The sequence below is a fragment of the Tinamus guttatus genome, unplaced genomic scaffold (genome assembly GCF_059628265.1).
Source record: "Tinamus guttatus ecotype Peru unplaced genomic scaffold, ASM5962826v1 Tinamus_guttatus_pri_ptg000246l, whole genome shotgun sequence".
Taxonomy (NCBI): domain Eukaryota; kingdom Metazoa; phylum Chordata; class Aves; order Tinamiformes; family Tinamidae; genus Tinamus; species Tinamus guttatus.
Window position 1 is genome coordinate 3,331,490 of NW_028288780.1, and position 15,508 is coordinate 3,346,997.

Sequence of the window (15,508 nt, forward strand, 5' to 3'; positions counted from 1 at the left end):
ATTTTTTAAAAAAATATTTATTTGTTTATTTTGTTTTTTTTAGAAGAAGGAGCCTTAAATATGGTGAGGGAAAATTCCAAATCGGGAGACGACAGCCTCATAAGATGAATGTCACTTTAGCTTTGGGGTTTTTCTCCTTTGTTTTTTAATGAAAGCACCTTTTTCTAGAGTGAAATAAGCTTCTCAAATTAAAACCAATATGAAGCTTTGTTTCTTATTCATTCTGGTTATAAAAGAGGTGCTACCTATATTGTTTCTGCAGAGATTTTTAGTCTCCCTCAAAAGAGGGAGAATAGAACAAAACTCAAAGCAAGCCGCAGGGTAAGGATTATTGGAGTGACTTCTACCTTTCTAAAGTGCAAAGTGTGGTGGGGGTGTTTTTATTTCAATTTTTAAGATTTGCCAGGATTTCAATATACCATCTATTTCTTTTCTCCCAATTTCCACTGTTTTTGTTTGGTAAGTTGTGTTTTCTTTGTCTTATTATTATTGATTAGAAATCTGCAGTTTGTCAAGCAAGCTTTTCCCAATCATCTTGAATAAACTATTCTTGACTTTAATGGTGCTTCTGATTTAAGGGTACTCCAATAGCCTAAATTACTCTTGCTCTAATTTAACAAATGTAATTTGGTGCTCCTGTGTTTTTTCTCTTAAAATTGGTAAGCTAATTACTTTTCTTTTTTTCCTTCCTTTCCTCCTTCCCTTCTCCTTCCCCCTCCCTGGCTTTTCGTTCCTACTTGGTAGCCAATACCTCTGCTGAAGCAAAAGATGAATCACTCCATCACGATGTCACAGGAACAAATTGCTAGTTTTCTGGCCAATGCTTTTTTCTGCACCTTTCCACGTCGTAATGCGAAGATGAAGTCCGAGTATTCTAGTTATCCAGATATTAACTTCAACAGGTATGGCACTCTGAAGTGAATGGAGCTGATGACATTTGAAAGGAAGTATTACTCACATTTAATGGAGAAGCCTGCTTGTTCTTTCACCTTTTAGATGCTCATTGTTATTAATTCCAATAGATTGCTTTGTGTCTTTTTTTTCTGAGAGACAAGACGACTTTATCACTCAGAAAAGATTTTATGGTCAAAAGATGTACTTAATATTTGAATCCTTTTTCATTTCATCCCACATCTCTATGCCTGTCTTCTTCCATACTCTTACCCTGGCATAAAAAGCTGATGTAGTACCCTACCTCCTCACAGAAGTCATCTAAGAAGGGCTTATTTTGGTTTCAGTTGTGCCTTGATTGTCCTATTTAAACTTGTATTAAATGCCAGTGTGGCCCGACAATTTTTCAGTTTGCTTTAGGTCAGATCGGTAGGACTGGCTTCTTCAGTAACTATACAGTCATTACTAGTTCAAAGCATTTGTGGAACTACATGTTTAAGTAAACCTGTCCTTTTTGCCCCAAGTTAGCCTAAAAGGTTTTAAAACCACAACAAGAGTGTCATTTAGTATATTCTGATATCTGAACCAGCCCTTACTCAGTTTTCCTCAGTACTAGTTTAAATACAGATTTTATTTGGAAAATATTCAAACTTGTTTCACTTATAAATGGAGGAGAAGCTCCTCTGTTGAGTAAAATTGTTCTTACACACTTGTAGATTTAAAATGTTCCTGTTCTTCTGGGCTTTTCTATTCAAGTCAGTTTTTCTTATTTTGCCACTGCTACCACATGTTACCATATATGCCTTGAACGATGGAATGAATTATAAAAACATAGTGCTGCCTGTGAACCAACACACTGGATATTTGTATTATAAGAGCTATGTTATGCTGGACCTTTCCAGAATTAATTAGTCAGGTATGATGAGGCACTTAATGGTTTTGGCCTTTGATGTCGTTGCGAGCTAGCACAGGGATCTTTACACTCCGTTTTCCGAGAAATAACCACAAAATTATTCTGGGAAAAGGCTTGATGACTTGATGTTGATTTCGGAAGTGCACGGTGGGCATTCATGCTCCATACAACTCAACATATTTTCCACAGTAACTTCATAAAAGCAAATAAAAAAGGTAGAGAGCCATTCATTGCTAAATATTTATGTTCAGCGTAGTTTAAGAAGAGCTACACAGCTAAGCTGTGGTGAGAGTCCTGTTTGCACCATCTATGCGCTTACAGTTGAATGTTTTCTTAAAGAATTTATAAGTTACTATTAAGTACTTATAATTACTATTTTTTTCTCCAATTTAAGATTGCTGTAAATCAAGCTGCTCAATTATTAAGTAGAGAATAAAACACTGAAAGAGATTTTTAATCATTGGAGTGAGTTTATGTCCTCTGACCACTGCACAGCAATGTAAAGTCAAAGCAATGCAGTGTAGTAATAGCAGTTAACTCAGCGTAATGTTTTGAACAACTTCTAAAAAAAATCTTGACAAGTTATAGGGTAAATAACTGATTTCTATGGCCTCAGACAACAACTAGTGTAAAGTAATAAGTATTCAGGATTTTCTGCCTAACTCTTGTCAGTCTTCCTCTTTTTTTCTTAGCCTGTGGTTTCTTAGCCCATATACATTGGTTGCTATAAACTGAAGTAAATTCCAGCAGTATTCTTTAAAAGGGATAATACAACGGACAACATTCAGACTCTCCTCTTGCATTATGTATGAGGTAACTCATGACACACAAGGTAGAATACAACCCTTATTTGCTAAAGTGCAAGAGTATTGTCGCCAAACTGGAGAACAGATGATGGGGAACCTGATGTCCTTTGGTTCCTGAAGATTAAAAGCAACTGATCTTCAGTGTTTGCTAATTTATGGGTGTTCTGTAACAAGCGTAGTCTCATTGATTGATACTTCTTTTGTATAATCATTTGTTAGACCAAATACAGTATTTGTTCCTTCTGTTAATTTAATGAGCAAGTTAGTGAACAAGAAGAAATGAAAAATAGAAGTGTGACTCACAGTGAATGAAGTGAATGTGCCAAAAAAGATTGATAGCATAAAAGCAAAAGGAGATTGGCATGAGTGAAGGATGGAGAGACTACTACAAGGTTTTACACCACTTCTGTCATGTTATTTCATGTAACCTGACTTGGTTTAAATCTAAAATGAGAGGAAAAGGGCAGGAGGGTGGACAGCATCCCATTTCTTTCTTCTCTGTCAGGTATGTCGTTTTTCATCTCAAAAATCTAGCTCTTCAGTAGAAAGGAAAGACCATAAAATATCATGTTTCAACCATTATCTCAGATTTGTAAAGAGGACAAAATTTGGTCCATAGCAGTGTGTATTTTCAGCTTTTACAAAAAGTCTTTCACAAGGCTGGATATGTTCAAAGGACAGTAGGCAACAGCTGTAATTACATTTGTGAGACTTTTTTCATTTATAACAATGTTTTCATTTAAAGGCTTTGGAGGCTATTTTTCTGCTCTGTTTAAAGCTGGAGACAAGGGACTGTGGCACACAGCAACCCATTCTCCCCTCGGTGTTATAGTCCTCATTTTCTTCCAGGCTTAGTTCTTTCCTCCATGTAATTTGTCTGCTGCCTGGCTGTGGGTGAATTATTTTGTTCCTTTGGGTACGACAAAATCATGCTCCGTCATTCCATAATGAGGCAGGATTACTGAGCGCAAGTGAGCACTGATTACATGAGCACAATTATTTTAAGCAGATATGGTCATCTTAAATTGTGCGTGCCCCTTCTGAGTTCATATCAAAGGCTTGATAAGCTGGAAAATATTTTTTTGTCCTCCTTTTTATCTTAAAAACACAACTGTGTAAACAATTTCTCTTGGGTGTTTTCAATTTTATGCTGCTGCTGTTGATCAAGTCACATTATACAAACTTAAATATTTACATGTTATAAAATATTTTTAATGCAATATTTAAATAGCATATTGTGATTTTTAAGCCCTCTCCTTACTCAATAAAAATCTTTTAGACAAAAAATAGGCGCATAGTACCGGAATTTACCCTTTCCTCTGGTAATAGTTTTGCAGTGCACCAATGGGGCTTGGCCTCACTAAAGCAGTGCAGATGGCCCGTTGTCTGAATGCTGGTGTGTGTGCCCGTAACTGAATCTGCTCAGAAGAAAGAGCATTTCATGTGTGAGCGTCACATAAATCAGCGGGGCTTCCTCTCCTCTCTATGCTGGACTTGCTTGGTGGGTGCAAGGGGAGGGAGTGTTGCCCTTTGGACACCGGACTCTGCTGGCTTAATAGAGTCTTGTGCCACTGAGTGTCCTTTTTGGTGGCTCACTGTGCTGCAGTGACAGCTGCTCATAGAAGAAAGTGCTTGCTAATTTAGTGAAATTCCTCTCTTTTGAACTTGACAGGGATGGGCCTCTTATGGTTATTAAAAGTTATTAATAAAATAATTTATTTAGAATGGGGTTGATATAATGGAGTCTCTAGCTTAACTTTGAGAGCTTGAATGGTTATGAGTTTTAGTTGATTAAAGCATTGTGTCCTTTCAAAACATGAAACTAGGAATTCTGTGCTCAGTTTTTCTTACTAAAATATATATTTTTTTAATATTTACCATGGAAAATGGTAGGACAGTGTTGTGCAAAAATATCCTGTCAAAAAAGACAGTGTTAAATTTGCAGTTTTGTTGCTCTTGCTGAAGACTTCCACAGAAATCACATGCCGATTGAGTGTAGAGCATGAACTGCACTGACTATTTCAAGATCACCCTCTAGAGAGCCTCTCTGTAGGAAGATCTCAGACCACCTAGTGCAGTTGTGATGTTGGATGCTGTTTCAAGTAGTTTGTTTTGGTGTTGCTTCTAATGAACCTTCTTTATGAATGGGCTAATTTAAAGCTTTTCTGAAAAAGGTTTCAAAATGGTTGTTAGCCCTCCTCTTTTGAAATATGTTAATGTTAAGATTAAACTGTTTTCTTGCATTTACTTTTGAGTGGGTATTGAAAGGGATACAGTGTACTGCATAAGACTTTATTCTGTGAGGTGTTTTTCCTCCCTCCTTTTGGCTGAATTGTCAGACTAGCAGGGTACGATTTAGTAATTTAGAAAACTACCAAGTTGGACATACATAAAAGCAAAGTGTAAGTGAGTAAAATCCCTCTTGCCATCTTGAGTCGCTCTTCTGGCCAACTGAGAAGGTGCCTGGCTTGTCCAAGACCCGTTTTGTTTTTGCCATGCCTTCCCTCTCCATTCTTCACTGCAGAAGAATGTTAGAGAAGGAACTCCTTCCCTGTTTTGCTTTCAAAAACACACTATGCATTTATAGTAGCTATCATCCAAGTTATTTAGGTCATATTAATAATTAAAGGTAGCATGTCTAATAAGGAATATCTGGTAGGTCTTTTGGCACTAAGTGAGGCGCTCTGGTCACAACACAGAACTGCCACTGCACCACTAGGACTGAATTTCTTTGATTGTGTCAAGCAAGTGATTGGAAATGAGGAAAAGAAAATACACTAGTTAAGATATATATGTATTTTATGGAATGTGTAATATATGAAAGGAAATGGGCAAACTGTATAGTACGTTTATAGAGGAGAATTGAAATCTAATTTAGCACTAATGCAATTGTCTCTTCATAAACAACATCAATCCTGCCATGCTAATGATTATTCGCTGGGGAATATGTTATCCGGCGCCTCTGAGAGACCTCGGTTTGGCCTGAGAGATGCATCATTCCTAGGAAAAGTGATTCTAGGTTTGCTGTGTTTACAAACACTGATCCTAAAAAAACCTGAGCCTGTTCTCCCTGCCTTAGGTTTGTGTTCTATCTAGCCTTTTAAATAGAGCATTAGCTTCTGAAAAAATGCACGCTTGTATACAGTAGAGGGTGAAATACTCTATAAATAGCCAATTTTGAAAGGAAATTAACCATAACGTGTCCAGTGTAATTAATTTGCTTTAGTGATTAAAACAGTGCGTTGATGTCTGAATACATTACTCCTTTGGTAAATTACTAAATATGATAATATAATCATTATTAAATATGGTAATATAATCCACAATTTAATTGTATTGTGGAATGGCTCTTGTTTTAGATGCTCAGTAGAAAACATTTTGGCTTGCTGTTCTTTGGTCATGAATGCTTGGAGTCAGCATCTTTGAATTTTTGTCAAAGTCAAGATGTGATGTGAAGTATAAATCTGATAAATATTTAAGACTCCTAAATGATGTCTTTCAAAAAACAACTCCACTGCTCCAAATTGCTTGCCAAATTAAACAAAAATCCTTCCAAAAAAGCATAGATAATGGGAGTGAATATGAGTGTCTGGGAAGGGAAGAATATCAAAAAATAGCATAGCTCAATTTCTGTATTTTAATACAAATCTCAAAGCAAAGTCACTATTTAACCTAAAAATGAAATTCTGATTAAACATAAGGATGTAGAGAGGTTTGATGTTCTTAAATCAAGATGACAAGTTGATGAATTTTGCATTTGACAGTAAGAAATTGCCTATGAGGTTGAATTCTTGAAAGTGTCGTTTTCCCTCGTGCTTGATGCCAAGGGGCCTCGGAGCTGCAATTGCTCTGTGTATGAACACAGGAAAGGGCAGTAGCTTGGGAAGATGGAGCCTGTGCAGCTAGTGGCGCGCTGGGCGAGGTGTCCTTGTCCGTGCTGTAGCTCAAGTATTCAGTGGTCTCGGGGACTGTATTCACCCAGTACAGCATGTAAGCAAGTAGCAGATTATGTGCTATTATGCAAGCATTATATCTCTGCATCTGTGTGTTTGCATCAATCGAGCTAAAGTTTGGAATGTAACGGCTACAGAAATGAAGATATTTCTTTCTTTGTGTGTTTTGTCAGTCTGTGCATTAAACCAATACTCTGCTTAGCAATTAGTACTTTTTTGAGGTTGAAAATAATGTCTATTCTGTATTTTTACTTCTGCCTTAACTTTTCCCTTTTCTTTCTGCTCCATCTTCTTACTGGGGGAAGTCTATCTCTCTATACCTCTTCCTTGCAAATCTTTCTTACGCTTCTTTTCGTAGGAGAAAATCAACTTTTTGTTAAGGTCTTGCATTTGTTTAGATGCAGTGTTATCGTTATTGAGAACTTACCAAAATGCAGGAAACCATGCAGTTGGTCTTCAGCTATAGCAGGAAAGCTGAAGGCATTTCAGATTTGCTCCATGGGCTAATTTTACAAGTGCCTTTGGGTGGGATGCCTGTAACTGATTTATATAACCACACATTTGCAAACAGCATCTGTGACTGCCACTCACTCGTGGATGGGACGTTTATACAGCACAATGCAGTACGAATTACACGTGCAGGGATTTGAAGATTGCTAGGGTGGGTCAGTTTTTGAAGGCATGTGACATTTGATTTCAGTTTAAATACATTATTGTACCCTTTTGATAAGAAGCATTCAGAGGACATTCAGCTTGAGCATGGAAATACCATTAAGATGGTACTTAGTATTATCTGGGAGGTTAAACTGCGTGATTGTAATGGTTCTTTCTGTGCTTGTAAAATTACTGAGGCCAGTTTTTGGAGTAACATCAAGTAATCATTTTGCTCCTTGGAAATAAATGTTGCAAGTAAGCTATTGTATTGCATTATCCCTTAATCAGAAGCAATATATTTTGGAACTGTTTGCTTGAGGTGCTTCAGCTTTTCCCTAGTAAGCTCTATTTATGTCAAGGTCATTTTTGTGTAGCACTTAATGTTATCAAATCATCAATTTGAAATGCACACTTTAAATACTTTGCAAATTTGCCATGAGGTAAATCTGTACAGCACTCTGTGCTTTATCTCTATGTGTTTTTCTCTGCATGTTCTTTGCATCTGTTAGTCTTAGAAATAACATGCTTGGGCAGTAATGCTGAAATTCCCATGGCAGTTCTTGGTTGCAGAAATCTAAGGTAGAAATGTTAGGTTAAAATAAGCAAACTTCAAGTTTGCAGCTAGTCAGACTTCAAAGAAGCAGAATATTTATCACATTTCTAAAATACTTCTTTCCACTTCAAAAATCTCAGCAAAACACTAATATAAAAAAAAAGTTTTCATAATAATCAATAAAGAAGCGATATAAACTGTTGCTTTGTAACCTTTCTGCAGTCCCTAGTTACTTTTAAGTCTTTCATAGTATCTGTTTATATTTAAATACAGAATTTCTTTTCAAAACAGTTTAATTAAGCATCTGAATATTAGCTTGGAAAGTTTGTGTAGCTGCAGTTACCCTGGCAATACCTCCCTGGTGCGTGGGAGAGCACCGAGGTGTCCTGCAGCCCTCTGCGGAGGCTTTGCGTTGGAGGATGTAAAGCTGCTGCTGCGCCCGTTCCTGCGGGACACGGTGGTCCTCCTGGGGACACGGTGCCGCCTGGGCTTGCTGGGGAGCTTTGGAGCGGGCAGGGAGCTGCGCGCAGGGAGAGCGCCTCGTGCGCAGCAGCCGCGCGTCCCGCGTGCGGGACTGGAGCGCAAAGCGGGCCTCGCGCTTCACTCGCAGTGCGCTTCAGCTGGGTGAGTTCTTCCATTGGGTTTAATGGCTTTTGGCCCTGGGTGGTTCTTGTCAGTAAGTTGATTATGTGGATTCTGCTTGTGGTTTGGGGGTACTTTTCAATAGGATTTGTGTTCCAGAGATGGAAGAAAAAAAAATATCATCCATGTCCCTTTGTAACTTTGTACTTCAGAACGGCAGTATTTGCATCAGAAATAAAACTTCTGCTAATATTGCCTGCTTGATCAGAAGTAAGGCTCTAGTGTGGAGAGTTTGTAGTTTTTCTGTGTTTTGTCCTCATTTAAGTTCAGGGGAGCAGAGTTAGGCCGCATGCAGGCGTTGCAATTACCATGCTTTTCCTGGGGCTTAGGTAGGCCCTCATGAAGATGCCGGGTTACTTTGCGCTGTGTTTAAGAAAGCATGGTTATAGATACGGGCTGGGGTTTGGTGCTCGGTTTTCTCTTGTGCCCTTTTTTTTTTCCTTTCTATCTTCAGTAGAGCTCGTGGAAGCCTCCTGAATTGTTAATGTCCCTGCGATCCAGTTCCTGTGGAGATTTAAAAGAACATATGAAACCATGACATTCAACTGACTTAAGATCAGTAATTCCATAGTAAATACTTACGTACTATGAGGATTTAAGGTTAGTTGGTAACCCATTAAAATTCAGGAGGATTTTTCCAGTGATCTCAATGGTCTTTAAAACAGATTCCCAATGTTGTAAAGCAGTTTTGCTTGGAATATCTGTTTGAAGACAAAGGAGTTCTCTGTCTAGCTGTATGAAAATACGTAAGTAACATTCTAGCCTTTATATATTGGAAACTGGCATATAATAAGCATGCTTGCAGAAGGCTATCTTTAATTTGCTCATTAATAAAGATAAATCATAGAAGCCAAAAATATGAAATGCACCCAAAAATTCATCTAAGGCATGGCGCTCTTTGCAATTTATTCAGCCTCTCATACATGGTCTTCCTCTTACAAGTGAGTTAAGGCAAACGCTATTTGTGGTGGATTTAAAGCTATTGTTTTTAGAAAAATATATGTTCAGGAAACTTGTTGCCTGTTCAAAAAAAAAAAAAAAAAGGGGGAGAAAAATAGAAGAAATTTGTATGTTTAACAATGAGAGTGGTAGTGGATTTTTCAAGTGAAAATGCATCATATGTTGTGTCATAAGGAGGAAAAGTGAATCCTGAGAGGAGAAGGGCGATGGAGCTCATGTGCAAACTGCAAATGGAAAAATATAGAAACAGGTCAAAATGCAATTAACTTCTCAATGCCACTGTTCTCTCTCTCCTACATGGTTTGTCTTGGAGTTTGCTGCCATGAAGTTCATTTTAATGTTCGTTCCAAGAATGAAATCAGCATAAGACTTTTTTTTTTTTTTTTTTTTTTTTTTTTTTTTTTTTTTGCTTTTTTTAAAAAATAAGAGCTTTTGTGGCATGGCATAGATTTTGGATAAACTAATCTCTACAGTAAAAATATTTAACAGGAATTTTTAAATATTGGAAAAAAAAATCTAGTTCATTTTAGTACTAGAAAGCTAAATTTACCTGAAAGCTTTCTGCTTTTAAAGGCAGGTTGTCATTGCAAAGCATGGAAACAAATTATGTTGCGTCTGTTGCTTTATTTGCAGGCTGTTTTTTGAAAAAAAAAAAATCTTATCTCCTCAGGGCTGTATCAGACATCTTTTAGTGAACTTCCTATTCTAAGGGTATTATTTCTGAAGTCCTCTCTATTCTTCCTTCCAGACAAATTCCATTATGTGTTGCCAATAACAATGCCATGTCACTCTATTAGGAATTAAATTAAGTAATGCATGTTCAAGTTGGCGGAAGACGGATGATGCAGTAAAGTATTTCAGCTAACCTTAAGAAACACATTCACTTAATGGCTAAAAACGGAATGCTTCTCTTCAATGCTTAGGTTTTTACAAATGAATGCTAGAATAGCAACAGTGGCCCTGTGGATAGAGGCTTTTGGGGATTGGGGCGAGGGATTATTTTTCTTTAGATACAGTGCAACTTCTGAAGCAGAGTGGTTGCTTGTATTTCTCTGTTAATACTGGATACTAGAAGACTCAACATAATGTATTTTCAGCTCCAGGTAAATTTTTTTCAGTGCAAGCCAGGCAGTTGCTAATAAAAACGGTTAACTCTTCCTAGCTTTCCTGGGATTATCATATTGAAATATTTTAGATATTATGGAATCAGTGTAAGGGAGATAGGCATTCCCTTAGAGTTTTCGTCAGAAATTCAGCAAGTAAATAAACTTGCCACTCCTAAAGGCCAGCTCAGCTTTAGTGATATTGGTGTAGAGAAGATTGCATTCTGGTTCACACTGAGTAACTGGTCAGTGGCTTTTGGTTTCTCTTCCTCCTGAAAAACACTGCTGGGTCTTGTCCTTCCTGACTTTTCCTGTTCTTTCCATTTCACTTTCTTTTTGTTAATTTGAAGTCTGTTTCTGCAAATAAACGTGTTACTTCATGTGAACTACCTCTTTGAACTCCGTAGGTCTACTTGGGTGAAAGGAAAATAAGCCAGTGCCTCCAAGAACAGCCTCTTGGTTTTTGCATTTCATTCGGGTAGAAACAGTCCCTTCCAGGCCCAATTGCATCGAATATTGTATTGGAGGGTGCTGCTTTTCTCTGAACGATTTCAAAGTGTAATGCAAATACTGTACTGGGGCTATAGAAATTCAGAGGAATCTGTGATGGGGTTTTTTTTAGGTATTTTTAGGGAGCAGAATCATGATCTTCAAAGCTTATAATAATTTAAATGTCAGAGCATGAGCAGATACAAAACATTTCTTTAGGTTAAGAATGTTGCTAACTATTCTTTATGAGACTTCCTGAAGGTATCAGTTAGTGCTTCTGAATTTAGAGTACTCCACAGCAAAGTGTGTAGATGTGCTTGCCAGGGAGCTCTGGGGCATGTGCCATCTCAGTCCCTGACAGAGCCCAGGGTGTCCCCAGAGCTGGTGTGAAGGGCAGGATTGCTGGTGAGCTTTAGGGTTCAGGATCATGGCAAGGGGCCGCTGGGCTGCGGCTTGGCACTAATACTGTGCTCTGGAAGGAGCTCCTGGACACAGCCCCTCTGCATCTGCATTGCGTAATGCTGAGGTGCTTGGCTTTAATGGGGGCACACTGTCTTTTAGTTGTATGCATAAGTTGTACTCATTACAATATGTCAAAAGGGGGAAAAAAAAGTTACAAATTATGACTTGATTTTTATGTAGCCTAATTACTATTCACTTAAGTCATCCTCTGCTTTTTGTTTTCCAGATTGTTTGAAGGACGATCACCAAGGAAGCCTGAGAAGCTTAAGACACTTTTCTGCTATTTCAGGAGAGTCACAGAAAAAAGTATGTCCTTTAATCGTTTCTTTGAGCTATAAAACAGGTACAGGATGAGTTAAACCTCATTAAATTTAGAAATTGCTCTGCAGCATTATGATGGAAGTTTCAAACTGGAGCCAGCCTGCTGAGTACACTGGTATTTGTGTTAGTGTAGCTTCCTCCCATTACAGATGATGCATGCAGAGTTTGTTGTTGTTTTATTTTGTATGGAGGTTATTCTCATTTCTTTCTCTCTGTTTTATATGAGTGTGTGTGTGCGTATGTATACACACATATGCATACACACATGTGCTTAATATATACACCCACTTGCTGCAGTGTATCAGAGTGAGGATGCAGGGGGAACTTAGCAATAGATGTAGTAATTAATAGCAATGTGTGGTAATTATAAGATATCTACCTAGGTTCTGTTGCACACTTGAAAACCCTTAATGGAGTTTCAAATTTCCTGTTGCATGCACATCTAATACATTGTCTATGAACTCTTAGGAGTTTCCCTTATTTATGTTAATATTGCGCTTTTCCCCTTTGATTCTCCTAAAGGAAAGCTGTTGTGAAGCTTTTCCAGGTTAAAGTAAAAGAAGCGATCTAGCAAGATGTGAGATAGCCTCAACTCTTGGAAGTTAACGTGATATTTTCCTGGTGTATTTAATCAGATCTGCTGCTGTTACCACTAATTTGAACATCCTCCAAGCTCTCAAATATTTACTCATCTCTATGAAAGAACTGTTTCAGAGTTTACGTGTTGTATTTGGGAGGAAGGGATTATACTATGGTAGTATACATCACATCTGCGGCAATATCTTATTATAGCAATTCTTTAATTATAGAACTTTTTTTTTTCTTGACAGTTTCCCATTATCAGCTTCGTGTTTTTTCAGAAGTATTTGTTTTTTAGGAAAAGAAATAAGCTATTAAGTAGAAATCCCTTTACTTGTTTCTGTCTGTCTTCAGTATTTATATTTCCACCACAAATTAAATGTAGCTACATGCCGTTTCAGTTATCAAACTTTAAGCAAGATCTGTACAATGAAATATCTAAGGTCAAAAGTAAATTATGATCTGTATATATGATTAAAAAATTTTGTGTCCTGACACAAATTTGGTTTTAATGCAAACCAAATCCTAAATTTATGCAGACATGCCTGCCTGTTCATATGAAATCTGTTGGGAGTACACTTATTGGGAAAGTATTTTGTATTAGATTTCTTAAGATTATAATTTCAAATAATATTTAATGAGATTCTTGTATGCTGTCATCTTGAATTAAAAATTTACACCGTACCTTTAAAAGACCCCCTTTCTTGTTCTTTTCTGTATAATGTATTAATAAGACCGAAGTAATGTAGCCCTGTAAATTACTTTCATAACTATAAGAAATGGTAATTGTATTGCTTGTAACAGAATGCACTGGAGCCTATACAAGCTGAGATATTTGTGCTATACTTGATTTGTAAAAGATTGCCACTGATATACACAGTGCCCTTGGGGGAAGGCGCTCGATTACTGCAAATTGCACATTTTTGAAGACCAAGCAGTCCTTCGTTTTCCTTAAACCCATATGATTTCTAAGAAAGTCATACAGCAGGCTTAGTGTAGCAAAGGATTACATCTGAAATGCATTTTTTTTTTTATTGGGATGACATCACCTAGTAAAAGGTTGATGTCTGTAGCCCAAAGGACCTTTTATTTTTCTTTAGTAAAGTCATGGCCAGAACAATAAATAGACCAAGTCTCCAAGAGATGACTTTTTTTCCTCCTAAGTGGCAGCTTGTTTTAATGTCACCTCAGCCATCAGGTCCTTTCAGTGAAGCTCACAGTTTAAGTGAAAATCACTTGGAAAACGTTTTTTTTTTTTTTTTTTTTTTTTCTTGATCTGGAAAAAGAAAAATACTCAGACTGTGAAAGGAGACAGACTGGTCACTGGTAATGTCTTACAGCCACTTCAGTACTTTTGGCTGACGCAAAGTGCATAATTGAAGGAAGTAGAAGCAGAAAGGTGAATGTTTTGGTCTTCATTCCAATTGTTTTCAATTTGAGCATAGGCTGTTGAGGAAGATACAAAGCAGCTTTGTAAGGAAAGTTAAATGTTTGTATTTCTGCCAGGAGTCATGTCTGTTGTAGCTCTAAAATTTTACCAGCTAAAATAACTTAAGGCCTAAGTTTGTACCAGTTAATGTGTTATATTTGGGTTGTTTTGCCTGTAGAACCTACTGGATTGGTGACATTTACAAGGCAGAGTCTCCAGGAGTTTCCAGATTGGGGAAGGTAAGTCAAACAAATAAAAGAAATTGCTTATATTACTGTTAGGAATAGAATATAGTGATTCTTAAGGAACTGATGGAGGCTTGGAAGGGTTGCAGGAAACACTGTTTGGTATGGGTTGTTACTGAGGGAAGTTGGGAAGGAAGTGGGAGGATGACAGAAGCCATTTGGGTGCTCTGTGTTTTTGAGCATTTTTGTTGCCTGAGAAGGCAGCAGGTCTCGCATGAATTTTTAGAACAGAAACACGTCTTTGGTACTTTTGGTTGACTGGGGAAAAGGACCTGAGGCTAATGGTCCCTTGTTTTCAGGAATTACAAGGAATAAAATGAAGTGTGGGAGATGGCCACCACAGAAAGACTGTTACAGCTTCCTGCATGGTTAACGAGTTAAGGTGGTAAACCCTGTGTGAAAAGTGTGGAACTCTGATTTCAGATTTGAGGTTTTATGGTGAAAGATGTGGAGGAGCTTAGGGGTTCACTATGTTAAACCTTAGATTCTTTCTCAATGAAAAATGCATTTATTTAATCAACTTTTAGCCATCTTATGTTAGGCAGTATAAGAAGCTAATGTTTTTGAATGGATTCTTCTTTTAAAAAGTATATTTAAGTATGTAGCTGCTGTAATCATTTTTACATGTACAATATCTTTTCTCCAATTATAAGGTCCCAGAAAAAACTGACTAGATTGCATGTCACCTATGAAGGCACTATTGAAAGCAATGGACATGGTATGCTACAGGTAAGCATGTAACAATTAATGAGGCATCTTAAAGTTATTTGTTAATCCTAAGTTATTTAAATGGTAAGATATTATGTGTAAAAACAAAACAACAGACTTATTACAAAGTTCCCAAGTTCATTCAAGTTTTGCAGATGTCCCTGTTACAGAACTAGCTGACAGAAAGAACAGGGCATAGACGACTTCAGGTCTCTTGGTTCAACCAGGATCAAAGATTGACAAGGTACAAGGTTCCGGCTATGATCTTGATGAGCTGTCAAGATTTTATTTTTTTTTAATGATTCTTGTGCCCCTGTTGGTGACCAGTTCAGGAGTTCAAAAGACTTTTTTTGCTGTTGCCAGCACTACTGTTTCAGTCTGGGAGCCAGTCAGCTATAAAACAGATCGATAAGAAGGACATCTTGTCTGTATGTCCATATATGGCAAGGTACATGTTTGAATTTCACAGTTAAAGTTTGTCTTCCAGAGTTAAATTAAAAAAAAAAAAATTCTTAGCTGGAAATGAATGATGCAATGTAAGAGGAGGTGAGAAAATTAGAGAGCCTTTTCTGAAAAAGGCACATTCCAGAGAGTAGTAAAAAGTTATTTTTTTTTCTACTAAGATAGTTATTGTGTAAATAATGGAAGAAAACCTCTTCATAAGTTTTTAAAAAAAAAAAAAAAAAAAAAGTGACCTTGTTTTTGTAATCTTTTATCTTTCTTTTTCTATTGCTATTACTTGCTTTATATGTTTTGGCTGAAAATAGACTTATGTTTTTCACAAGGACTGTCAGTTGTGC

General features: G+C 37.2%; 1 protein-coding gene across 1 annotated transcript in view; it reads left to right on the forward strand.

The window, feature by feature from the left end:
* The window catches only part of PARG (poly(ADP-ribose) glycohydrolase), a 60,058-nt gene that overhangs the window by 26,266 nt on the left and 18,284 nt on the right, over positions 1 to 15,508 (forward strand). The window contains exons 9-12 of the mRNA XM_088526362.1: positions 745 to 902; positions 11,653 to 11,732; positions 13,934 to 13,994; positions 14,654 to 14,729. Of these exons, the coding sequence (XP_088382488.1) occupies positions 745 to 902; positions 11,653 to 11,732; positions 13,934 to 13,994; positions 14,654 to 14,729 (375 nt within the window). The remainder of the gene's footprint in view (positions 1 to 744; positions 903 to 11,652; positions 11,733 to 13,933; positions 13,995 to 14,653; positions 14,730 to 15,508) is intronic.